Source organism: Pristis pectinata, chromosome 2 (genome assembly GCF_009764475.1).
Source record: "Pristis pectinata isolate sPriPec2 chromosome 2, sPriPec2.1.pri, whole genome shotgun sequence".
Taxonomy (NCBI): domain Eukaryota; kingdom Metazoa; phylum Chordata; class Chondrichthyes; order Rhinopristiformes; family Pristidae; genus Pristis; species Pristis pectinata.
In genome coordinates, this window is record NC_067406.1 from 34257902 (window position 1) to 34285325 (window position 27424).

Consider the following 27424-nt stretch of genomic DNA (forward strand, 5'->3'; position numbering starts at 1 on the left):
TTTGCAGACATATGACTAGTAAATCTGGCTTCATTTTAATATTTAAAATGTACTGAAAGCAGGGCCTCAGTGAAGTTTATGTCGTTTGAAGAGATTAGCAAGGAGCGATAATGTCCATATGCCTCCATAGTGCTATTGTAAAAATATGCTATTACTATATTTTATACCTAGATGTTCCAGTGAATCCTTAAGGATGTATTGGAATGACACAGATGTGGAGGGACAAGAACAATTTTGGAACATAAGAAGTAGCAGCACAAGTAGACTGTTCACCCCTTGTGTCTACTCTGCAATTCAATGAGATCAGAGCTCACAATTTACCTCAACATCATTTTCCTTCGCTAACCCCATATCTCTCAATTCCCTTAATATCCAAAATCAATCAGTTTCTGACTTTAATATACTCAAAAGCTGAGTCTTCACAGCCTTTCTTGGGTGGAGAATTCCAAAGATACATTATTTTTGGGTGAAGAAATTTCTTGTTCATCTCTGTCCTGAATGGCCAACCACTTATTTTGAGGCCATACCCTTGGTTCTAGATAGCCTTACCAGAGGAATCATCAACTACTGAGTATGGGTTGATGGTGTCAAAATTCATTTGTAATCAAGGCCAGAAAATCTGGCAGCAAAGGTCAGAGGACTACTGACTTGTACTGTAAACACTTCAAGGCATAGGAAAGATATCATTGCTGTCTCTGCAAAATCATTCAAATCCACTGGAAGGACAAGTGAATCAATATCTGAGTTTTCTCATTGGCCAACATCCCCAGTTTTGAGGCCCTAATTACACTCAGTAAGAAGAAATAAATGGGCAGATTATTGTCTAGATGAGGAGAAAATTCAAAATTCAGAAGTGCAAAGGGACTTGGGGGTCCTCGTGCAGGATACCCTAAAGGTTAACCACCAGGTTGGATCGGCAGTAGGGAAAGTAAATGCTATGTTGGCATTCATTTCAAGAGGAATAGTGTACAAAAGTAAGGATGCGTTGATGAGGCTCTATGGGGCAGTGGTGAGACTTCATTTGGAATACTGTGTGCAGTTTTGGGCCCCTTATCTTGGAAAGGATGTACTGATGTCAGAGAGGGTTCAGAGAAGATTTACGAGGATGATTCCCGGAATGAAAGGGCTTACATATGAGGAACGTTTGTCGGCTCTTGGACTGTATTCATTGGAGTACAGAAGAATGAGAGGGCACCTCAAAGAAACATTTCGAATGTTGAAAGGACTGGACAGAGTATATGTGGCTAAGTTGTTTCCCTTAGTGGGTGAGTCCAGGACAAGAGGGCACAGTCTTAGAATTAGAGGGTACCCAATTAGAACAGAGATGAGGAGAAATTTCTTTAGCCAGAGGGTCGTGGATTTATGGAATTTGTTGCCACATACTGTGGAGGCCCAATCATTGGGGGTGTTTAATGAGGAGATTGATAGGTATCTAATTAGTCAGGATATCAAGAGATATGGGGAAAAGGCCAGAAATTGGGGCTAGATGGGAGAATAGTTTAGCTCATGGTGAAGTGGCGGAGCAAACTTGATGGGCTGAATGGCCTACTTCTGCTCCTTTGTCTTGTGATCAATTGGTTCTATGGGGCAGGGTACATTGATCAAGGGCCTGCTGAAACATGTACCCTGTTCTGAGCTCTTTCTTGGGAGGTGATTATCAGGTTGGCAGAGGAAAAGATTAAAGGGTGTTTCCAAAGCCTTCTTGAAAAAGTACATCATCCCACTGACTTGTAGGAATCCCTGGTCCACACCAGTTCAAAGTGGAGAGGAGGCATTCAGTATGGCACTGAGAACATTGAGTCTATGCACACAGAAGCTCAGTATATTCAGTGAAAGGGGCACAGCACCTATCCATCCATCAGGCATGTCCTGTCCCATATGTGGAAATGTTTGTAGTTCCCACATTGGTTTCCTCAATCACCTCAGAATCCACAGAATTGGAAAGCAAATACGTTATCCTCAGTGCTGAGAGACTGCCCATGAAGAAGGGACTGGAGAGTATCACAGTGTTGGCGGCATTGTATTGAGGTTGTTTTGGTGCTGGGTGGGCATCTAGGGAGAGGGCAAGTGGCAAAAAAAGTAGGTAAGTTTTTAACTTTCTTTGAAAGCTTCCTAGGTCAGTGCTGCAGGATTACACTCATGTGTTTCTGGGATTGCTCAGTGATGGGTACTCCCCACCCTCAGGCCAACACAGACCAAGTTCCCTACAATGTGTTGCATGGAAAGCAATCTCATCAAGGGCATCTGACATTGGATTTGCAAGGGCGACCATGCCAGAAAGCACTTGGTCAAATTTCCCTTTTGATCTGATTTGTCCTGAAAATGGTCTCCAGCATGATTTAAGCTGATTTTCAATTACATAGTGCTGAAAAAGCAATACTAGACAGTCCAAGTACTGGAGAATTCTCTTTTATGGAAAACCATAGTTATTTAAGACCTGCTGACTTGTAGGTTTTTGTACTCCTCCCTCAACAAACAATGGATGAGTTTCTCTGAGTAAGTTTGTCTGAGCCAAAATTAGTCAAATTAGGGAGAGGAAATCCTATTGAGAGAAAATAAATCTTAACTTAAACTTCACCCTAAGTTACTAATATGGATGTAACTGTACCAGTAAGTTTAACCCGCTCGCGGTACTTTTTAAATGTTTTTGGTGCAGTGCAAAAAAATAATAATAACACCATTGTGTTTTGTACATTAAAATAGTCCTTTCTTCATTCCTAACTGAGGGGATCATTCTTCATGTATTATGCAGTCTTGTTGGCCTCACACTAAGCCCAGACACTTGTTCATGTGCTTTCTAGCAGGAATCACTGAATGATATTTCAGACCTGGAATCCTGGCTAATTTTCCCCTCTCAAGCATGAGGCAACGAGACCACTACCTGCCTTGCCACCTCAGCTAAGGTTAACTTGGTGGAGGGTAAATCTGTGACTTTACTCATTTACAATGTATTAGTACATCTTCAGACTTTGTAGGAGGCTAGAGGAGAAATTGTGGAGGCCCTTGAAGAGATATTTGCTTCATTGTTAGTCATTGGTGAAGATCCCAAAGACTGGAAGGTAGCTAATGTTGTTCCATTATTTAAGAAAGTTCGCAAGGACAAGCCAGGGAATTACAGGCCGTTCAGCCTGACATCCATAGTGGGGAAGTTACTGGAGGGAATTCTGAGGTACAGGATCTACTGATTTGCATAGACAGAGGCTGATTAGGAGGAGTCAGCATGGCTTTGTGCGTGGAAAGTCATACTTGATGAACCTTTCAAAGTTTTTTGAAGAGGTAACCAAAAAAGTAGATGAGGGTAGGGCAGTGGGTGTTGTTGATTTGGACTTTAGCAAGGCCTTTGACAAGGACCCACATGGTAGGCTGGTCTGGAAGGTTAGGTCCCATGGAATCCAGAGAGAGCCAGTTAGGTGGATTCAAAATTGACTCAGAGGTAGGAAGCAGAGGGTGGTGGTTGAAGGTTGTTTCTTGAAATAGAGATTGGTGACTAGTGGTGGGCCACAGGGGTTGGTGTTGGGATCCTTGTTATTCGTTATTTATATAAATGATTTGGATGTGAATGCACAAGGCTTGATCAGTAAGTTTGCAGATGCATGAAATTAGGAGGTGTTGTTGATGGTAAAGAAGGTTATTGTAGATTACAGGGGAATCTTGATCAGTTAGGGAAGTGAGCCGAGGAATGGTAAATGGATTTCAATACAGATAAGTGTGAGGTGATGCATTTTGAAAAGTCAAAGCAGCATAGGGTTTATACTGTGAATGGTAGAGGACTAGGGAGTGTAATGGAACAGAGGGACCTAAGAGTGCAAGTACATAGTTCTTTGAAAGTGGTGTTACAGGTAGACATGGTGGTGAGGAAAGTGTTTAGCACGCTGGCCTTCATCAGTCAGGGCATTGAGTATAGGAGTTGGGACATTATGTTGCAGCTGTATAAGTCATTTGGCGAGGCTGCACTTGGAGTACTGTGTACAGTTTTGGTCACCCTGTTGTGGGGAAGACGTGGTTAAACTGGAAAGAGTGCAGAAAAGATCTACGAGGATGTTGCCAGGACGAGAGGGCCTGAGATACAGGGAGAGGTTGGCCAGGCGAGGTCTTTATTCCTTGGAGCGTAGGAGAATGAGGGGTGATCTTATAGAGGTTTATAAAATGATGAGGGGAATAGATAAGGTGGATGGTAGCAGTCTTTTCCCCAGGGTAGGAGAGTCCAAAACTAGGGGGCATAGATTTAGGGTGAGGGGGAAAGATTTAAAAGGGACTTGAGGGGCAACATTTTCATGCAGAGGGTGGTGAGTATATGGAACGAGCTGCCAGAGGAAGTGGTAGAGACAGGTACAATAGTATCATTTAAGAAGTACTTGGATAGGTGCAAGCAGGAGTGGGACTCAGAGGGATATGGGCCGAATGCAGGAAATTGGGACTAGATGGGTGGGCACTATGGTCAGCATGGACTGCTCGGGCCGAAGGGCCTGTATCTGTGCTGTGTTTCCTTATTATGACTCTGAGTATTTAAAAACTCAAACTTTAGATGAGCTGGGATTTCAATTTAATTGTATTTAAACCTTTCCCATGTCTTTGTTCTTTCTATGCACAACAATATTCTAGAAGTTGGTAGGATAGATCCTGCTCCAAGATCAGCAATGTAATTTAGAATATTAGCCTGAAGTTTATGATCAACTGTACTGATTTTTTTTCCAACACAATTCGCATGAAAACAGTTCCAACAACAGCATGCATTAAGAACACAAATTGGGTTTCCAGGCCTTCACACTGATTAAAATATTGCCAGAAGCAGGTCCAATCCATAAAACTGTCAATTTCCCAACCTTTCTCACCCACATCATCCCCGCCCCCACCCCACCTCTGTATTAAACTAACCAACACTGGCGACTTCCGCTAATTGCAGTGACTTATGGGCCTTCAAGGCGATTCCCAAAATTAAGCTGACTTGTTGGATGAAAAGATACTAATAGACATATTTTAACTGGTTTTAAATTATGTTTTTTTGACATAATGATAAAACTAACTTCTGTATACCAATACAACTAGCAAAATGTTACCTTATATATTTTGTTTTGAAGTTATATTTAGAAGGTTCCCTCAAGCATATTTAGGCATTCAGGAAAATCACAGCTGAATCCTCCACCTTGTTCACTTTCCCGCTGATTCTTAGCCATAAATATTTTGCAGTTGTTTCAAGTTAGGTTACTCACAAGTGATGGGCTTTGCACTTTGAATACAGTTCTTATTATTTTGTGATTAAACCTAATTCCACAACTGTTGATTAAACAGCATTAGCCACAACACTTACACATGCTGTTTACTCATTTTTCAAAGTTAAACCCTTTCTTTTAAAATAAATTACATTCCAAAATGCTGCCAGATGGTACTGGTTCATGGCAAGATTATACATTTGCCAATATGTAAATGAGTTTACTTCTGAAAACTGGGGCAACTTTGGCAACAGTTTTTCCGAATTGCCTATTGAGTCCAAAGAGAAAATTCCACGATTTAAAAAATAATCATACTGTAAATAACATTTGGCTCTTGAAATGTGAACAGCTTGCACATATTGAAGAGTTTTGTACCACATTTTTGTTTTCATTGCATTAATCCATAAGAGATACAGAGTAAAAGAACACATTGAATAAGGAGCAGACCACTCATTTCAAAGCCAGATTGCAATTTCCCTCTAAGGCACACTGCTCAGCCGACTTAATCTTTCAAAAGGTTGACATTTATTCTCACTATATTCATCCATCCACCTCTTTCCCACATTATTTTAGCAGCTTTGTGTACTGTGAAGCATCTAATTGTCCTGTAGAGTGTACCAATTTTATAGAAAAAGGCTTCAATCTTGTTTGTAATAAGATGTTTACATAATCTCCTTTTGGAAGGAATCAACAAATTCAGCCTCAAGCTTAAGTTACTTTCTTAAAATAAAGTAATACATCAATAACAATATAATAGAAGCAGTTATGGCAGACAAACCTTACGGAGATGTCAAATTCGGTTGGGATGTAAGTTGGGCTTGAGAGCTGCCATGTGCAGTAGAACGTGTCAGGGTAGGCATTTGATCTGCAGAGCACATTGGGTGGGACTGGAGGGTCTAGTTTGAGGAGGAAGAGAAAATATGAAATGAGTGTAGATTTTAGCCAGTATGCCACATCTTTATTCAAGAGTTCACAACATTCCAACATTTAATACCATTCTTTACAAACTAAGATTTTGGCTTGCAAATTAAGGTTTTACTCCCATTTTGGTGTGATGACAAAGAAGAAAAAATTGCATTTAAGTGATACAATTTTGTCAATAGACTTGTTTGAATACCATACTCTTAAACAAGCACCTTGGATTACCCCTGCTACCATTATGTCCTTTACCCTGGAGAGCTCTACCAGAAAAAAGTAGTGGTAATTGAAACTACAATTAACTTTGAGAGGGATTAGGGTAGGTACTTGAGGATGAAGAACTCAGTGTGTTAGATACAGAAAGAGGGAATGTGAGACCAAGCATGAATACACTTTCAAACAGTCTGAAGAGAAATGAAAGGTCAAATCTATAAATTCTGTGCTATAAATTTAAGTGATACCAGAATTATGCATAAACACAAAATGCATTTAAAACACAAGCCAAAGTTTAAAAAGAATGTTTTTAATTGTATTCAAGAATGTTCTTTACATTTAGAAACATAGAACATAGAAAACCTACAGCGCAATACAGGCCCTTCGGCCCACAAAGTTGTGCCGAACACGTCCCTACCTTAGAAATTACTAGGCTTACCCATAGCCCTCTATTTTTCTAAGCTCCATGTACCTATCCAAAAGTCTCTTAAAAGACCCTATCGTATCCGCTTCCACCACCGTTGCTGGCAGCCCATTCCACGCACTCACCACTCTCTGAGTAAAAAAACTTACCCCTGACATCTCCTCTGTATCTACTCCCCAGCACCTTAAACCTGTGTCCTCTTGTGGCAACCATTTCAGCCCTGGGAAAAAGTCTCTGACTATCCACACCATCAATGCCTCTTATCATTTTATATACCTCTATCAGGTCACCTCTCATCCTCCATCACTCCAAGGAGAAAAGGCCAAGTTCACTCAACCTGTTTTCATAAGGCATGCTCGCCAATCCAGGCAACATCCTTGTAAATCTCTTCTGCACCCTTTCTATGGCTTCCATATCCTTCCTGTAGTGAGATGTATTCAAAAGAGTATTTTTACTCTGTTGACTTGATGAAGCCATGGTTCACTGGGTAGCAATCTTACTTCTGAGTTAGACGGTTGTGTGTTGAAGTCTCACTCCAGATACATGAACACAAAAATCTAGACTGACATCTCTACTTATTTGCGGGATGTATTCAAAAGAGTATTTTTACTCTGTTGACTTGATGAAGCCATGGTTCACTGGGTAGCAATCTTACTTCTGAGTTAGACGGTTGTGTGTTGAAGTCTCACTCCAGATACATGAACACAAAAATCTAGACTGACATCTCTACTTATTTGCGGTGTCTCAAGCCCAATCTTTCTATTTGGTCTGCACAGTTCGCTATTATCGCCAACTGTTGTGGGTTGGACTGTTGCTGCAGGGCATTTCAAGAGATGATCTACAGCTTGCTTTCCCGACATACAGAATAGAGCTCCATGATTTCATAGGAAAGTTGTATTTGCTGACAGTTTAAAGCTGAAGTACTGCAATACCATTATGTCATTATCTAGAAAATCCTCTGTCTGTAGCCCATAAATTCAATATATAGAAGTGGCAGTGTCGGTACTCAGCCTCTGAAATGCAGTTCCATTGACTTCCAAGTCCTTGTGAATATTTTCCCCTCAGTCAACACAAGTGCTGCCTCACAACTTCAGCTACTCAGGTTCGATCTGATCTTGGGTGCTGCCTGTGTGGAGTTTCCAGGTCCTCCCTGTGACCGTGTGGATTTTCTCCAATTTCTTCCCACATCCCAAGACATGCTGGATGGTAGTCAAATTACCCATAAAGTAGTTGGGTAGCAAGAGAAGCAGAGTGGTGTTGATAAATAAACAAGATTATATTGTTTGTATTGCATTGTGGGAGCTTCTTGTGTTTTAATTGGCTACCACATTTCCTACAGCAGTGATGCACTTAGCTGTAAGGTTTCTCACAATAATATGGAAGATTATGCATAAATGCAAGTCTTTATCCTCACTAGCCACTATCAATAGTAGGGAGGCTATAATTTAAGTAGCCAAAGGGTCCATCTGTTTCAAGTGGCAGACTGCTTGGAATATGTAAATTAGAATGCTACAAAGTACACAGGACACTGACTACAATTATAAGGTACAAAAGAGGGAAAGATGCACAAACAGTGTTTGTACAGTGTTCTGCATGGTTTATTTTGCAAACTATGGACCTTATGTAGATTGCTCATTTATGAAGATATTTTCCACATGTTCATTACTTTGTTTGAGTAAACTAGCACATTTAACACATCAGCCAATTCTGAGTAAGTGCTGGATTGGAAAAAAATATGCAAATCAATATTCAGTGAATCATTTCACAGTTGAGGTGCTTAAATACTTGCCTACAAATCATGTTATACAGGCTGTTATCTGGATTTAAGAGTAAGTTCTAAAAATGGCATATATCCAGTTAACTTCTGAATGAGTGATTTCACTTTTAAGAAAATTTGTTTGATTGAAAGCCAACTTGAGGTAAATATTTTCAGTTTATAAGATGCTTTGGCCTTGAGATAATGACTGTGCTTATCTTTTCCAATAAAAGCCACATTCAGCAAATTAAAAGGCTTCCCATGTTGGGAAACTGACTTCATGAACTCTGAGGCGAATTTTGCATGTCATTAGTATGATTAATAGTGAAATACTGTTTCACATAAGTCCTTATGCATTAATTTGGTATTTTATTTACAGCTACAAGTAAGAACAACATCTCAATTTCAATCCATCTTTTTAGAGGATTTTCATCTATAAAGTAATGATTTGAATTAATGAGTATTTGTTGGCAAAATTGTCACAAAATTATTTATAAGATAAGATATCTTTATTAGTCACATGTAGATCGAAAAACACGGTGAAATGCACCTTTTGTGTAGAGTGTGCTGGGGGCGGCCCACAAGTGTCGGCATGCTTCTGGCGCCAACATAGCATGCCCACCACTTCCTAACCCGTACGTCTTTAGAATGTGAAGGAAACCAGAGCATCCAGAGGAAACTCACGCAGTCACGCGGAGAACGCACAAACTCCTTACAGACAGTGGCCGGAATTGAACCCGGTTTGCTGGAGCTGCAATAGCGTTACGCTAACCGCTACACTACCATGCCTGCCCTCTACACTACCATGCCTGCCCTTTTCATCAACCCTTTAAGGGTTTCCATCAACCCTTTAAGAAATCAGAAAACTTTCAGGTCAAGAAATATACAATGAATTTTTCACCAATTTAAATGTTTAGACCTACTTAATAGTGATATGGTTTCCTTAATTTAATTAACGGAATAGTTTCTCTAAAAGCTTCTTTTTGCCAATTTGGGTTCAAGCCAACAGGGTATTTTTTAACCTAATTTGCAGGCAGGAGATTCAAGGAGTTGGGACAAATCCTACTATGCACAATATTATTCTCCAGTGACTTCATTGGATTAGAAGATTAGGCAGAATAGAAGACCAACAGTGCACTTATCCCTGTCAGTTTTCCAAAGGGCAGCATGGGTTAGAATTATTCTCCAAGCCTCAGCAACTTGACAAGTATTGACAGGGCACAACGCTTTGTATAGGAGCACTGGCCAAGAATGAGAGATAGATGTAAGTTTCATGAGTTCTCAGGGTTGTGTCCAGAGAATGCTTCCAAGAAACTTTACCACTACAGTGGGAAAACAGGGTCATATGTTGGAACTATGGGGAAATTGACAATGGGTTTGACATTAATCCCTTACTATTTTGACAATATTTGATGGGACTAATACCAGGGCTGGTATAAATCAAGATTACCAATAACTTCATTGATCTCATGCCTGTGAGTCAGGTTTCAGCAGGGGGCTTTTACCACTGCATCCAATGGCAAAAACATTTTCTTCCTTATATTTTAATAAACAAGAAAATTCAATGTTGGCCTCAGCAAAAGTGGAAAGCCATTTGCCAATCCTTGGCCCACTTACCTAGATGATCAAGATCTCCGTGTAATTTTTGATAACCTTCTTCACTGTCTGCGATACCTCTTATTTTGGTACCATCCACAAACTTACTAACTATGCCTTGTACGCGTAGATCCAAATCGTTTATATAAATAATGAACAACAAAGGTCCCAGCACCGACCCCTGTGGCACACCACTGGTCACAAGCCTCCAGTCCAAGAAACAACCTTCAACCGTCACACTCTGCTTCCTACCATCGAGCCAATTATGAATCCAATTAACTATCTCTCCCCATATCCCATGCAATCCAACCTTCTAGACTAGCCTGCCATACGGGACCTTGTCAAAGGCCTTGCTAAAGCCCATATAGACAATGTCTACTGCCCTACCCTCATCTATCCTTGTGGTTACCTCTTTGAAAAACTATAAGAGATTTGTCAGACACGACTTCCCACGCACAAAGCTATGTTGACTATCCATAATTAGACCTTGTCAAGCCAAATGTTGATAGATCCCATCCCTCAAAATTCCTCCCAGTAACTTACCCACCACTGATGTCAGACTCACTGGCCTGTCGTTCCCTGGCTTGTCTTTGCTACCCTTCTTAAATAATGGTAAAACATTAGCAACCCTCCAGTCTTCCAGAACTTCACCAGTGGCTGAAGGTGAAGCAAATATCTCTGCAAGGGAGTGCCTCCACAATTTCTTCCCTAGCTTCCCACAAGGTCCGAGTATGCACTTGGTCAGGCCCTGGAAATTTATCCACGTTAATGCACTTTAAGGTCACCAATACCTCCTCCCTGGTAATTTGTATGTGGTCCAAGACATCATCACTCATTTCCCTCATTTCTTTCATAGCCATCATTTTCTTCACAGTAAAAACTGATGAGAAATATTCATTAAAAATCTCACTCACCTCTTCTGGCTCCACACATAGATGCCTGATTTTTAAGGGACCTTTCCTCTCCTTAGCCGCCCCTTTACTCTTGATGTACCTATAGAAGCTCTTGCGATTTTCCTTAATCCTGCCTGCCAGATTCATCTCATATCCTCTTTTTGCCCACCTGATTTCTCTCTTAGGTGTACTCCTACACTTTTTATAGTCATCAAGGGATTTGCTTGTTCCTGATTGCCTAAACCTAATGTATGCCTCCTTCTTTTTTCTGACCAGAGCCTCAATATCTCTCATCAAGCAAGGTTCCCTAAACTTGCCAGCCTTGCCCTTCACCTCAGCAGGATCATGCTGCACTTGGACTCTTGATATTACACCTTTAAAGATCTCACTCTTGCCAGTCATCCCTTTACCAGCAGAGTCTCATCCAATCGACCTCTTCAAGATCACACCTAATGCTTCCAAAACTTAAAGCAAAAGCCAAAGAAAAAAATTGTTCTTAGTAGTATTCCAGAGTGTTTTTCACATTTCAAAAGAGTATTTTTGCTCTATTCATTTCAGTGAAGCCAGGGTCATTGGGTAGCAATTTTACTTCTGAATCTGATGATTGCAAGTCTTACTCCAAACACATGAGCATAGAAATCCGGACTGACATTTCTACTTATTTGTGGTGTCTCGAGACCTGTCTTTCTATTTGGTGTGCACAGTTCGCTCTAAGTATTGCAGAAGCATGATTCATATTCATAGTGATGGCCTGCTTCACTGTGAGTGTCCCATGCGATCCCATGGGACATCCATGAGCAAGTGGAGTACATAGAATTAACATCAAGATGTGTGTTGCTTACTGATGGAGGTCACTGTGTGTGGCTGGGTCCCTCTACGTCTTAATGTTTTACATGCACAGAGGATCTGGAAACAAAATCACAAATCTTGGGATAAAGGAAATGAACGAAAGAAGGAATTGATTACTTTCAGCAATCAATTTTCTGCCAAAATTCTATCTTGCCACTCGTAAAACTGCTGTGCTGGGAATAGAATACTAAGCTCAAGGAAAAGAATAATGTACCTTTGTTGACCTTCTATACTAACACCTAGAAGCTTATAACTTCATTGATTAAACAAAGTGAAGTTCAACACGCTCCTGTTTTTTGTTTTGCATGAGAAGAGAATTCAATTTTTAAAGAAAGTACAAAAAATAAAAGCAGCTTTAGAAAAGCTATTTTTGCCTTGGATTTCATGGAATAACATTTGGATCCTACAATGAAGCAAATTATTTTCCCAAGATTTAAGAGAGCACATCCAAGAACACTAAAGTGCATGACCTGACATACCATTGCATACAGGGCATTTCACTCAGCTCACTGCCCCTCAGGGGGTTAATTCTCCAATAGAGCCTAATCTGCTGAATCCCATCAATGATAATGAATGCGTGAACACATAAATTAAGGAACCCTACTGTGTAATTAAAAACTAACTCAGAAAATATTCACTTCCCTGCTGGATTTATGGACTCAGCCACTCAGAGCTCAACAGTGCATTTTATCATTAACTTAAACAAAGACGTACTTAGCAATGTTTTCTACTACAAGAATTTCAAATATTCACACTACTTTCCACAGCATTCTGATTCCTGTCTTCAGAGACATTTCATGTTCACTTTTCATACTTAAAACAAAATTAACATTCAATTTGCTGTCAATTATTAGTGCAGCATGATTGAAAAATAACTTGTTCTTTTCAAGATGTATTACTTAACTAATCTGACAACTGAAAGATGTGTATAAATAAAACTCTTAAAAAACTTATCTATTTTTCTCCACTATTTTGCTAAACATACTGCTGCAATTCCATAACCACTCGCTGTCCCAGAGGGTCCTCAAATAATTCGGTCTTATTGTAAATCCATTCTCTTACCCCTCTGTTTGCACCATCATTGGAGGTTAACCCTACAGCCATCTAGGACTTACATGCTTGAATTTCTTCCTAACTGCTTTTACCTTATTTAATATCCTCAATATGTCCTTCTTTGTTCAAGTTTTCAGTCATGCCCAGATATCTCACTCTTTAGCTGTTTTGACCTTACACATTATTAAGTGCCTTTGGAAGTTACATTAAATGTGTTATATACATCCAAGCTATTTTTTGATCTCATTGAGCAGGTTTGAGCATGTTATTTGACAAATTAAGTGAGGTCCTGTAGTTACCCAGAGCAGCACATAAAACACAACTTTGCTCTTTTTCTGTATGGAACCTGAGGCTATAAATAAAGCCTCAAGTGCTACCCAATTAGCACAGACCATCATATAAAATTAGGCCTTCAGATATGAAGTAGTAACCTTGGTTTACAACAGCATTAGAAGAGCAAAAAATAATTGTTTTATTCCCATTTAAATTCAGATGGATTTTATCTTTACATTCAAACTATTTATATGATAACCTCCAGGTTTAACTAGTCTGATTTTTGTAGCTCTAAAATTGGAAGAAACTATGAAATGGAGGCTGGTATTTGGAAAATTCCAACAGGCTGAAGGAGAACGAAGCAACCAACTTATTTCCCTCAGCATAAAAGTGACAGTGCTCATTTTCCTGGGTTCTGCCCTTCTGGAGTGGAAGCCAAGCTATACCTTGATTAACAGACTTAATAACACACCATGTAAGTACAGTGGTGGGGAGGAGGGTGTGGTAGCAGGATTGCAAATGGTGATTAAGGGCAAAGTATCTTTGTAAAGAACTTAAGAGTCTTTCAAAGTAGCAAAAAAATGATCTTGTATTTTGTTGATATGGCTGCAATTTCAGGAATGGTTTCATTTTGTTAAGTCTGGCTTTCCTTTCTTTGGTATCACTCAGGTTGTGGCTTGTTTTTTGTAGAATTTTCTAGTGGCCACTGATTAAAGGACACTAGGTGTTGGAGTTTAAACTGACAACATTTTCCACTGTATTTCTATATAAGAAGAAATGTTTGTTAAAGCTACATCTGATGATTGAACAATGTAATTCACACTAACAATTCATAATACTTGGAAATGCATCTAAATAATCGGGGTACTTGTTCAATGAAAAAATGCATAAGTTAAAACCGAATTTAAAATGAGTAGCACACAAATTCTGGGAACTGTAGAAAGGCATTTTAAATCCATTGATATTGTGCTTGATCAAACATGATCTAAGTGTGAAATGAGGGAATATTTTGTTCCCATTTGAGTGGCTTGTATAAATACATATCGAAGTATAGCAATAGAAGAATTAAGAAGTAGCTTGTTGGAAGTTAAAATGAAAATATACAGTTAAAGCATGGAAGAAATGGAAGTAGAAAAAAATTATAAATGTTATTTAAGGTTTTGATTTTAAAAAATCAGTTCTGATAGCTCATGAAATGAATATCTTAAGTATAGTGGCTTGGGACAGAAATTCCTTCTCTTGTAGCAAAAAAAACCTCTGTTCTTAAAGCATACTCCAAATCCCTGAAAGGCAATACAAAGATTCTTGCACCTGTGAAAAAAAATACTTAAAACAGTTCCCTCACTCTGGATTGTGCTTGGGTGGTCCACAGAGAGTGTTGAATTATATTATGAAAGATTAGTTTTTTCAAGTTTCTCTGTTTCATGAGTCAGGAAAGAAATGAGAGCAATATTTAGAGAAATAATTACTAAATTCACACCACCCCTCTGCACACTATATGGTTTGAATTTAATATGAGAAATGACATTTGGATGTATGATCAGTGCTGATTATTGGACCAAGATGTGATTCTGAGATTGTTTTATTTTAGCTGATGGAACATTAATGACAGAATCACAGAGAGTGTTAGGGGCTCTATGCAAAAACATCCAGCCAGTCCCACTCTGCTACCCTTTCCCCACTGTACTTCAAATTCTTTCACTGCAGATAGTTATACAGCTCCCTTTTGAACGACATGATTGAATCTCCAAGCAACACTAACTCTAGAGGTGCATTCTGGACTATAAATACTTGCTGCATAGAAAAGAAAATCCTTGTGCTGGTAAAATACAAAGATTTAAATCATCAGTTATGTTAAAAATTGACAACAGTTCTTCAGCCTTCTCTTCCCATGGATCAATTAGTAATAAATAACTATGTAGTTCAAGAAAAATATTAGGCATTGCCCTCCCGATACTTTCTAGTACGCCAGTACACAGGTATTACCATGGTGCGGGAAGGCAATATAATCCTGCTTAAGATCTTAATTATTATTGCTATAAAATAGATCTTTATAGCTGTTGTTCTGTATGAGAGAGAGCTCCATATGTGTTTATTGACTGGTTTTTTGGTTTATTATTGTCACATGTACCGAGGTACAGTGAAAAACCTTGTTTTGCATGCTATACATGCAGATCATTTCATCACATCTGTACATTGAGGTAGTACAAGGAAAAACAATAACAGAATGCAGAATAGAGTGTTAAAGTTACAGAGAAAGTGCAGTGCAGGCAGAAAATAAGGTACAAGGCCATAATGAGCTAGATTGTGAGGTTAAGTGTCCATTTTATCATACTAGGGGACCGTTCAATAGTTTTATAACAGCTGAATAGAAGCTGTCCTTGAGCCTGGTGGTGTGTGCTTTCAGGCTTTTGTATCTTCTGCCTGATGGGAGGGGGGAGAAGAGAAAATGTCCAGGGTGCTTGGGGTCTTTGATTATGTTGGCTGCTTTATCTAGGCAGCGAGAAGTGTAGTCTATGGAGGGGAGGCTGGTTTCTATGATGTGCTGAGCTGTGTCCACAACTCTTTGCAGTTTCTTGTGGTCTTGGACAGAGTAGTTGCCATACCAAGCTGTGATGCAGCTGGATAGGATGCTTTCTATGGTGCATTGATAAAAATTGGTGAAGGTCAAAGGGGACATGCCAAATTTTTTTAGCCTCCTGAGTAAATAGGGGCACTGGTGAGCTTTCTTGGCCATGGCATCTACGTGGTTGAACCAGGACAGGCTATTGGTGATGTTCACTCCTAGGAACTTGAAGCTCTCAACCCTCTCAACCTCAGCACCATTGATATAAACAGTAGCATGTGCACTGCCCCCCTTCCTGAAGTCAATGACCAGCTCTTTTGTTTTGCTGAGATTGGGGGAAAGGTTGTTGTTATGCCATTAGGCTCTCTATCTCCTTCCTGTACTCTGACTCATTGTTATTTGAGATTCACCCACTACGATGGTGTCAAATATAAACTTGTAGATGGAGTTAGAGCAGAATCTGGCCACACAGTCGTGAGTGTATAGGGAGTAAAGTAGGGGACTGAGGACTCAGTATTGTGGGGCACCAGTGTTGAGAATAATCGTGGCAGAGATGTTGCTGCCTATCCTTACTGATTGTGGTCTATTGGTCAGGAAGTCAAGGTTCCAGATGCAAAGGAAGATGTTGAGACCCAGGTCTAGGAGCTTGGAGATGAGTTTGCTTGAAATTACTAGTATTAAAGGCGGAGCTGTAGTTAATAAATAATAATCTAATGTAGGTGTCTTTACTGTCGAGATGCTCAAGAGATGAGTGTGGGGCCACAGAGATGGCATCCACCGTGGACCTGTTTCAGTGATGCTGAATTGTAGTGGGTTGAAGTTGTCTTGGAGGCTGGAGTTAATGTGTGCCATGACCAGCCTCCTGAAGAATTTCATCATGGTGGATGTCAGAGCCACCATGTGATAGTCATTAAGGCTTGTTATCTTGTTTTCCTTACAAACTGGGACAATAGTGATCTTCTTAAAGCAGGTGGGAATCTCAGATTGAAGTAGGGAGAGGTTAATGATGTGATTCTTTCCTTATGACTCCCATGTCCAAACTTTTTCCACTTGGTCAACCTTGAGTGTTCAGGCATGATATGTTGGTTTTATTAATACTTCATTCACTAATCTGCATTTGCTTGTTTAGTAACAAAAGTAGGCCATCTAGTCCTTCATGCCTGACCTGCCATTCAATATGACCTTGACAGATCTTTACCTCAGCACCCTTTCCTGCACAAATCCTATCTCAATTCATTTCCTTGATATCTAAAAAAAACCTTTGTCTTGGCCTATCTGCTAACACATCATAGCTTGCAGACCCTATATCTTCAGAAACATATTTAATTGCCTCTTGAATCCATTTATGTTTTCTGCTGTGATTTTCTTCCTTGTTAGTTTATTGTACACATACATGTTTTGTATAGAGTGGCTCAGTGCAAAATCATTATTAGGATTAATTGATTAGTGAAATACTCAGGTTTTGAATAGTTTGATACTACGAAATCTAATGGTCACCCTATTTAGAGTATCTTTCAGTAGACATCCAGATTTCATTTCAAAAAACCATCATTTCCCTTTTGTTTCAAATTACGCAGGAATTACCATAAACCTTATTCAATCACAACGGAGCACTGGAATTTTCTCCAGTTTAGTCTTTAGAGTGTTACGCTTCAGGGCACTGAATCATTTTTTGCATGTTTGGGAAGAACCACTGATGCCATCATGATTTCAATTTAATTCATTCTGCCAAGTCTGGTATAAACTTGTTAAGATAATGAAGTTTACTTAATAGACAAGCTGACTGGAGCCGTATGTCTATTTATTGATGCTGACACTTGCTAATGTGTTATCTACCCAAGTCTTTTTTCAAGAACCACTTTGACAAATAATTGAAGTCACAAGGTTGACATTCTTAGTACTTAGCCTTTGCCTTTGCCAAAGATCTGATACTCCCCAATTTTCAGATTATAAACTGTACTAATTTTGTTTATTTTTACCTTTTTTCATTCCTTGTCTATCTGTGCCATCCCTGGTGAATATATATCTGAATGTCATTCTACCTAATAATGCATTAACGAAAATACTACCAGAATTGTTCTGCCAATGATTTTCGAAAACTTTATATAGGGAAAGGTTGTTAATATTCTACTGCTTTCGATATCAGTTCTACCTACGTGTCTTCGTATGATAGCCTGCAGAATCTCTTCAGAAACATGTTTAATTGTCTCTTGAACTAATTCATACTTTCTGCTTTGCTCTTGTTTTTTTGTAACTTCTACAAATCTATGCTTTGTACAGGGGAGTCCATCTGATTTTTTTTTATCCTTCATCGTACTTAACTGATCTTTGATTGCAGAGACTGATAATTTTCCACAAACTGTTTAACTTCTATATCCCTAGGTTATGAGAGTTAGCAAGGAGTTGCCAGATGGAGTACAACGTGGGAGAATATGAGATAATGTGTGAACATTCTTTAAAAGGAAGAATGAAAAAGCATATTATTATTTAGACAGAATAAGTCTACATCATATTGTGGTGCAAAGGGATCGGGGGTCATAGTGCATAAAACAAAAAGGGTTGACATGCAAGTGCAACAACTAATTGGGAATGTTGGCCTTCAGAGCAAGGGATATGGAGTATAAAAGTAGGTAGCTTTTGATGTTACCTTACAGGTAGCCAGCGGTTCAGATCTAAGGTGGAGACGAGAAGGAATTTCTTGGATGAACTATAATTTTATTGAAGGGTTGGCCTACACCAGCTCCTGTTTCTGATGTCCTCATATTCTAATTCTGGTTCACACAAGCAGAAAGGATTTCCACAGCTCCATCATCAGAGTTTGTCTACAATAGCTTCCCTGAACTCCAAATAATACTTCAAATAGGTGATGTTCTTTCTGATAGAAATACAAACTCTCGTAATGTTGCCTCCTAACTTAAATCATTGATTTTTATTAATGACAACAATGTGAATCCCACAGTGCAATATCTAAAATTGGCCATCTTACTCTGGAAAGTTTCAGACTAGACCACCAAATTGTGTTAATATTTGCACTGTTAACAATGTTTCTTCTGAAATGGTCCTGTCCCCAAGTTAATGCCAATTCATATGGTCAAGCAACTAATTCAGGTAACTTCATTTCTTTGTAGAATTTTGACATGGGTGCTTCATTCCCTTGCAATTATCTACCTTGGTGAAAAATGTACTCTAAACTTTAAATCGACTGGGATCAGTTTGACTGTGTGGTGATATGAAATGGATAATTGCAATTTGGCATCCATTTTACATCTATCCAAACTTGGCAGGTAGCTATATCATTTCTGTTACTGCATTGTATAATGTTAAACATCTCAAAGTCTTACTGTATTACAGAATGACTAGATAAGCATCACTAAGCAGATTTTAACGTATTAGCAATACTAACAAAATGCTGGAGGAACTCAGCAGGTTAGGCAACATCTATGGAGGGAAATAAACACTCAACATTTCAGGTTGAGACCCTTCATCAGTCTCGAACCAAAACGATGACTGTTTATTTCCCTCCATAGGTGGTCCCTCACCTGCTGAGTTCCTCCAGCATTTTGTATGTATTGCTCCAGATTCCAGCATCTGCAGAATCTCTTCTGTCTCTGTTTTGACTAGTTAGTCTGTACCATCAGCAAATATTAGTTGCCATATAAAAGCCCAGCACTGTCAGTTTGACTGGTTTAATTCAGGTGCCCTTTCTTAATGGTATTTTGCACTATTGTTAATAGTCTGTCATTCATAAATCAAATTTAAATTGCAATTACTGCACTGCCAGCCTCATTAGTTAAATACCAAGTATGAAATGATAAGTTATACATGGTTATTATAATTTCAAGGTCCAACTAATAGAATAAGGTTAGAAGTTAATTCTTCCATGTTTGATTGCCTGACTTATCTTAAAAGCAATTAATTAATACTCACCTTCACCTAGAGAATTTTTACTAAAATTTAGTGTTGTATGAAATGAATTTTATACTGACATTCAAAAAACTGAAATTTTAGTGAGTGAACATGCATAAAATATGTTAGATTTCTGTTCAGACTGTTATTAATGGTTTCCTGACAATGTTGTGAAACTTGATGAGTTTAGTGAGATTGAAGCCAAGCTCTTAATTGCCCAATTACTAACATTTACCAGCAGGTCTGTGGCTGATGTTTATCATATCCACCTATTCAGGTCTCATGATAAAACTATCAATTGCTATAATAATCTGGAATTGAAAAATAGTACAGAAGAAGTTCTAAGTTATGAGTTGCCAGTTATTACCAAAATCCAAAACAAAGTAAGCTTTGGATTTTATGCTGCCCATGAAAATTTATTGAGATGCTTAATAACAATCAATAGTTTTATTCTGCTAAAAATGAGATCAGATGAAAAACACTAATTCATGCAGTATAGCTTGTGTTCTAAAAAGGTTCCAAGTAGCCCACTCAAAATTAAACAGATGGCTACCATGTTTTAGTCAGCGACCCAAGTCATATGGTGCACTTAGAATTGTATTGCAAGGTTAGGTTTTGAACTGACTCAACCTGTGTCAGTGCCTAATATCTGTTTTAATTCTTCAATACTTGATGGTTAATAATAATTTAAGCACTAATACAACAATGATGGATTCTGAAGTGTTGAAAAATTTTGAGGAAAATTAACTCATCATATTGAGCCTCATGTTGCCTTCAAGCTGAATTTGCTTGTGGAAAAATCAATAAATCTCTCACACACACACACACACACACACACACACACACACACACACACACACACACACACACACACACACACACACACACCAAGTGGCTCACATGAGTACCAAATGTTTCTGTGAGTCTCACCAAGTGCAGTGGACATGGGCCAGAGCCCCAACATCTGGAAATTTTTAGGAGCAGACAAGAGATTATAAGCAGGTCAGCTTTTTGTTAACATCAATTCTTTATTCATGCTTAAAATCTTACAGGGTTGAGTACTGTAGATGGACATTTGCTTTAATCCACCTGATGGTGCACATTATATTTTCAGCGGGCTGCAGAGACTGAAGAAGAGCATTGTCAGAACTGTTCGTTGATGTGAGTTACTGGTGTCTATGTAATCTTTTGGCAGAGCTGAGAGTATGTAGCACCATTATCACCTGCATTTCTTTCGAAGAGAGTATGGGATTAATTATTTCCAGAAATCAAGAAGTCCATACTTACTTAAGCATTCTTTAATTATTATTCAATTTATACTCTTTCCTTTGTTTTATTCTTCCACCCACAGCTGCTTGTCCCAGAAGCCATCTGCAGCTGGGACTGTGGCTGAGCATGATGTGCTCTTCTTTTACCAGAGGTATCTTTTACTCGGCTTATTTATTTCAGCCTGGCAAGTTTTCTTCAATTTTGGAAAACTAGCAGGCAGGCCAAATGGGAGTATGTGAGACATGTGTGTGGTTTACTAATTAAAGTGCAAGTCCAAGCTACAACACAAAGCAGCTTTGCTGAATCTCCACAGTTTAAAGGGAGAGTGGAGAAGGATCTGCAATAATGGCTTCACTGCTGATACCGCCTCAATGATTAAGAATGAACTATTCAGTACACGTAGCGCAGAGGCTTGCTGTGGAGATTCTATTAACTAAAATCATTGTGAATAAGATTCAGCAATCCTGAAACTAAAACTCAGGAAGAAATGAACAAATGAAAAAGTAACCCTTGATCTTGATTAAATATTAAGTCTACAAAAACCTGATGTATGCTTATCTCTGACGTTAGACTGCATGACAGTGAAAGTAAACTATGCCATGGACATGAGACATGATCAGACTGAGACAGTAGCCTATAATTACACCTGTCTCACAATGAGCTTGTTGTCACTCCATCGATATTAACCCCAGCTTGTGCACTGTACTCAGAGGTGACAAATAGCTATGTTGCTACATTGTCATAAGAGAAACTGTTGGAATTGGGATTGGTTTATTATTGCCACATGTACTGAGATACAGTGAAAAGCTTTCATTTGCATGCCATCCAGACAGATCATTTCATACATAATTCTATCAAGGTAGTAAAAAGAAAAGAACAGAATGCAGGATACAGTGTTATACAGTTACAGAGAAAGTGCAGTGCAGGTCCAAAGAGGTCCTAAGCAGGCATTCGTGTTCCATCCGCCCACCCAACATTCTCCCATCTTAGAATCCCATTAACAGATCTATTTGTTATTTTCTTTCTCATATACTTATCTGTGTTCCCCCATCTATGCTCTTCACCTCTACCCTTCCTCATGATAGCATGTTCTAAATTCACACCGATCATTGGATAAAAATATTTGTTTTGAATTCCTTAATGAATTTATTAGTGGTTCTCTATTATCTAACATTCTATTTTACTGGTAAAAGCTGCTTAGAAATAGAAAATATACATATAAAAAGATTAAAAATATGTTACTTCTAAGAGGGAGAGTATTCATGTCACCCTATGTGACTGGCAATACAATGGAGTAATTATAGAACTGAACTGGTATCCAACGGTTGCAAATTCAACGGTTGCAAAGCCATGATGATTTGTACAATTTGTAATAGAACTACCAATTGCTCCAAAGCAGAAATTAAACCACATAAATGTATATCACTATGAAAATTATTATCCCCAAATTTCCTAAAGTACTATGGAAATCCTGCTGAGATTGTCAGTATCTATATCAATCTTGCCAACCAGAACTTATGTCAAAATTTCTTATGCAGCTCATTTCTATATCAATTGTTAAAAATGAGGCATATTATGTGCAAAATGGTGAATGGCCTAGATATTATATGCCGCAGCAGATGTTTGGCAGAGGCTTATATCTCTAATCCTCTTCAACTTCTTTCTGTATTTTTCAGGGTGTGTCTGTTGTGTGTCTTCCCTTTCTTTCTGAACATTGAGAGGAGATGGAGGAGAAGGATTGAAAATGTTCAGGTGCATTTGGACTGACTGCATCTGGATTAAATACAGCATAGGTTTCCAGAAGAAATATATTTTTAAAATATGCAAAGAAAATTGTTAGCAACCTCCAGAATTGTACTTGTGCCAATGCAAGGAGACATCAGGCTATGCTATGATTATATGCTTGGGCATAGAGTTACACAAATCCAGGAAATTTACATAAGCTGGTCTTTTGCATTGGAGTGGACTTATATAAATGAGGTCAAAAGTTTTCGGTAGACCTATCCTGGGAGAGGCATAAATAATTAAGTTAATTTGTGTGGGGTGACTTTTCAGAATAAAACTAGGTAAATCAGTTGCATGCAAATTCTTTGGAAAAATGTAATTATGTTGAAACTTTCCAGAAAATCCTAGGGTGCCTTTTATTTTTAATTTCTATCTCTCTTGTTGCCTACTTTTAACTATGGAGAAATATACCAATGCATTCAGCTGGATTTCATTAACAATGTAACATCAGATTAAAATAAAGAAAATCTGAAAAAGTACATTTTTAAATTAACCTTTTTCTCTTGAGTTTAGTGATTGAATGACAAGAGTGGGTGTTAGTTTAAATTTGATATCAAGCCAGTTTTGTAATGGCATTATAGATATCCTTCATCTGATTCTTCTTTGATGCTTGATTAGTGTTATCCAAGTGAGCATTGATTTCTGGGCATGGAGATCATTGCCCACAGATGCCACATGCTTAAGCATATGTGGACCCGATACAAAGGGCCTGTCTCACTTGACCTCTGAACTCTAGAGTTCAGCTGCCTGATCTGGCCAGCAACTGGGCCTCAGGTACTTAAGTGCTGAGAATTTGCCCTTGAAATACCACTGTCAAGTCATAAAGCTGAGATGGGAGCTTTGTATCTGTGAAACCTGTGTTTTATTTTAACAGTTCTTAAATGTCTTGGGCATTAAAATTGAAGTAAGTAACTAATAAAAAATAACAATCATTAAAAAGTTTATTTATAAAAAAAGACTTAAATTTAAAAAAAATTGATATAAAGCAAAATGAACTTTAAAAACATCTTGCCTTCCCTGTTGCCTCATAGATCCTGCCCTACAAATCCCATTGAAATCAGTGGGGTTTCAGATCTCAATACCAGACATGGTGATTCCTCATTTTAATGTTGGGGCTGTTGTGAGAAAAGGTTCTTTTGGGTCTTAAAGATTGAGGACTCTGGACACAGTCTTTGTATTTTAAAAAAGGGAAAATTTATTTACAAAGACAAACACAGGGACAGAATGGATGGGAACAGATGCACACTCACACACACAGGTGATCGTGAAACATGGTAGAGATTGCAACAGGGGTGATATGCGCTCACACATGCACACACACACACCCACACCAAACTGGGTACAAACAAAACAAGGAAGAAACAATATGACCCCTGCGACTCTTCTGACTCAGTGCAAGCATCGGCTCTTTGGTCCCAGGAATCCTTAACTAATTACCCTTAAGTAGTGCACAGCTTACCTCAACATCCTCAGAGACAAAGAGGCAGCAAGCCAACCTGCGGCACTTTTTATACTGCTGGAGGGCTGGGGGTGGAGCCAGCCCAGGTGATTCAGAAGCCAATCGCTCGGGGCCAGGTGCAAAGGTGTTTTACAAAAGCCAATGGTTAGGTATGCCCAGAGGGGCAGGGATGGAGCCAAACCCTGATTGACAGTGGTGTCGCTTCCGATCCGATGAGCAATGCTGTCATCTGACCAGAGGGGTCAGTGTTGTCACTGTCACATGACAGCTATGACCTTTCACACTTCACATGACAGCCATGACCTTTCACACTACAAGGGTGTCCTGGCAAGAAAGGGTGCTGCTCCTGGTTTCCATGGGAGTCCAGTTGCTGAGTAAAATGACAGATTTGGCCCCCCGAATCTGCCAATCCCCAACTTCTGCATTCGCATGCATCAACAAAAGTTCAAATGAAAATATAGTTTCCTGGAAAATCTTGTGCAAACAAATTTTCTGGAGTGATGCTGGATCATTTCTGCTAGCATCAATTCTTGATGTTTTAGGCAAAGAAATCAAGTGCTTTGTTCCATGTACAACAACAAAGAGGTTCAGTTGGGAGTCTGTCAAGAGGTTAGGACAGCATAAGTGATCTGGACTTATCCCTCTCGCACACCTTTGTGGTAAATTATATCACAAAATGAGTTGTGAAATGGGCAGGAGAGTTCCAAGGTTCAAATAATTCAAATCACTTGGGTAAGAAGTATTATTTATGATTGAAAAAATGTAATAATTAATGTGTTAAGAGATTAATGACAGAGCTTTTAGGCTCCAGATACCCCTCCCAGTGTCAAAGCAATAGGTGTGCTACAAAATGAAAATACCTCTGTGATTACCAACTGCCAGAGAGAGAAAAAAAAATTGAAAATGAATCTTTTGTGTCTTCTAGTTTCCTAATTACAGAGAAATATTCCTTTAAACACAGAAAAAAGTGTTTCATTTGGCCCTGAGGTTTGGCAAAATAATATTGTGCAGGAATGTTTCTTGAAGAAACTCTTGTGGGAGTTTGGTACATCCCACAATATTGTTTTGTGCCACAGGGATTCACTTCAGATCAGTTTGTCAAAGAACTTTTCCAAAATCTGGTTTTCCTTTCTTAGCTCTCTGCCAGCATCTGGCCAACACCTCAGCAACAGTCCATTTACAATTTAAGCACCATGCTGGAGGGTCATCCCATTCAGATTTGGAAATTCACTGAACAGGCCATAAATTAGCATTAGCCAATCCCAAGCAAGCCTCCATAAAACCATTATGTACATTTTTTACTTCTACACTGAATGTTTCTCATATATTCTCCACAGTGGGAAAGTAGTTTTTTAATACTATAGCTAATTATTATAATCAAAGATGTAAGCCCTGCTGCAATGATTCACAAAACCATCCAGAAATGTAGTGAAAGATTGCAATAAGCTTTTGCATCAAAATTATTCCATAATCTCATTCCGAAAAATCGATTACAGTCACAGTATCTTGGTGCAAATTGTATTACTGGTAACAGGACACATTGCTTGTAATGATATAAAATTTGTATGTTAGCCTGTCAAATAATGTTCACTATCAGCCACAAACAAAACACAACATCCTTTATTAAACTACTATAAAATCGTCAGTCACGGTAAGGGTTGGTGACAACAGGGCTGTAGCAATGGAGCATTTGAGCTGGATAAATCTGATTTATTTTCCAAATTGAACATGTTTACATTGTTGAGAGTCAGCTTTAGTAGGAAATCTTCCACCAAACTCCGATGCAAATATATTGAGACACCGGACCTAGTACAAGTTTCCTAATTCCTGGAAACCTTGTGAACTGGTCACTCTTTGAAGGGATTTCAAATCAACAGTGCTGCACAAGAACATCAGATCACACAGTATCTGAAAGAGAAAGGTACATTTCATGTAGGCTTTTCTTCTCTTTCAGATGATGACTGAGCTGCAATTAATCTTTCTTTTTGTTTTAATTACCAGCATTTGAAGTTTCTAAATCTAGTAAACTCCAGTCATTGCAACTATTCTAAGTATTATTTAATAGTTCCTTACAATGTAGGAGGAGGCCATTTCAGCCCATGCTAGCTCACAGAGCAGTCTCATTCATTTCTCCCCACATTCTCATCAATTCTACAGAGTCTTTCACTCATAGTGACAAATTTCAGGAGCCAATTCACCTACCAACCAGTACATCCTTGGAACGTGAGAGGAAACAGAGTACCCAGAGGAAAACTCATGGTCAGAGAGATAACATGCAAACTCCACATAGGTAAGCACCAGAGGGGAGGATTGAACTTGGGTTACTGGAGCTATGGGATAACAGCTCTAGTAGCTTTGCAATGGTGCTGCCCATCCTAACTGATATTTATTCTCCAGTATAATTTTTAGGCATCTTTAGATAATTCTTTTTAATGTCTCAGGCAATAATTATTCTTTCATCAGGAGTACACTCATGATGAGCAAACTACCATACAAGTCAATTGTGGAAAGACAGTGGAGTATCATTAACTTATCTAGTCTTGAGTAATCTTGAAGTTCATTTGAATTCAGTCCACAATGAGCAGCTTTAATCTTGTTAGATGTAACAGAATTCCCACCACTCAGTGCTACAATCCATCAAATAAAAATATAGAATAGAAGACACGATGGTGAAGGAGTGTAATCCAGTGACTCCGTCTGCAAAGTACAATTTGTGAAAGAGTTGAAATTGGCTCTGATGAGCTCCATAATGAAGTGGTCTAGTAATACCCATGAAGAAAACAGCATGAAGATATTCACGTGAACAGACTGGCACATGGCTTGGCCCCTAACACAAGCACGCAGTAGAGGAAAAAATGTTCTTACAATATTTGCATTTATTGCTGCTTAACAGTTAATCATGTTACAATAGATATTGGCCAAACACAAGAACTTGTAGGACAACAAGAATGAGGAAAAGGTTATCAGCCCAACAGGCTTTTTTTATAGGGCCAGTCAGCTCTTGATAAAGATTCATTCGGATCACTTGAAACTCCCTACCACCCCTACTTTTTTCTGCAGACTGACTAAGCTCTTCACAGAGACACTGGATTCCATGCATTCCCGCATAAGTGCCTCAAAGGCCTGTCCTTCAAAATGATGGCAAAGTTATTATTTTCAGTTTGATATCCTGTATTCGTCGGAATGTTGAACAAGTTGCTGCAGTTAGTGGCTTTCATTTCACTGAATGGAATTGACTGGATTTCATCTTGACA

The 27424-nt window shown here is 38.8% G+C and overlaps 1 protein-coding gene across 1 annotated transcript in view; it reads right to left on the bottom strand.

Moving 5' to 3' along the window:
* The window catches only part of LOC127567310 (ciliary neurotrophic factor receptor subunit alpha-like), a 233514-nt gene that overhangs the window by 60416 nt on the left and 145674 nt on the right, over positions 1 to 27424 (bottom strand). The window contains exon 4 of the mRNA XM_052010049.1: positions 5989 to 6106. Within this exon, the coding sequence (XP_051866009.1) occupies positions 5989 to 6106 (118 nt within the window). The remainder of the gene's footprint in view (positions 1 to 5988; positions 6107 to 27424) is intronic.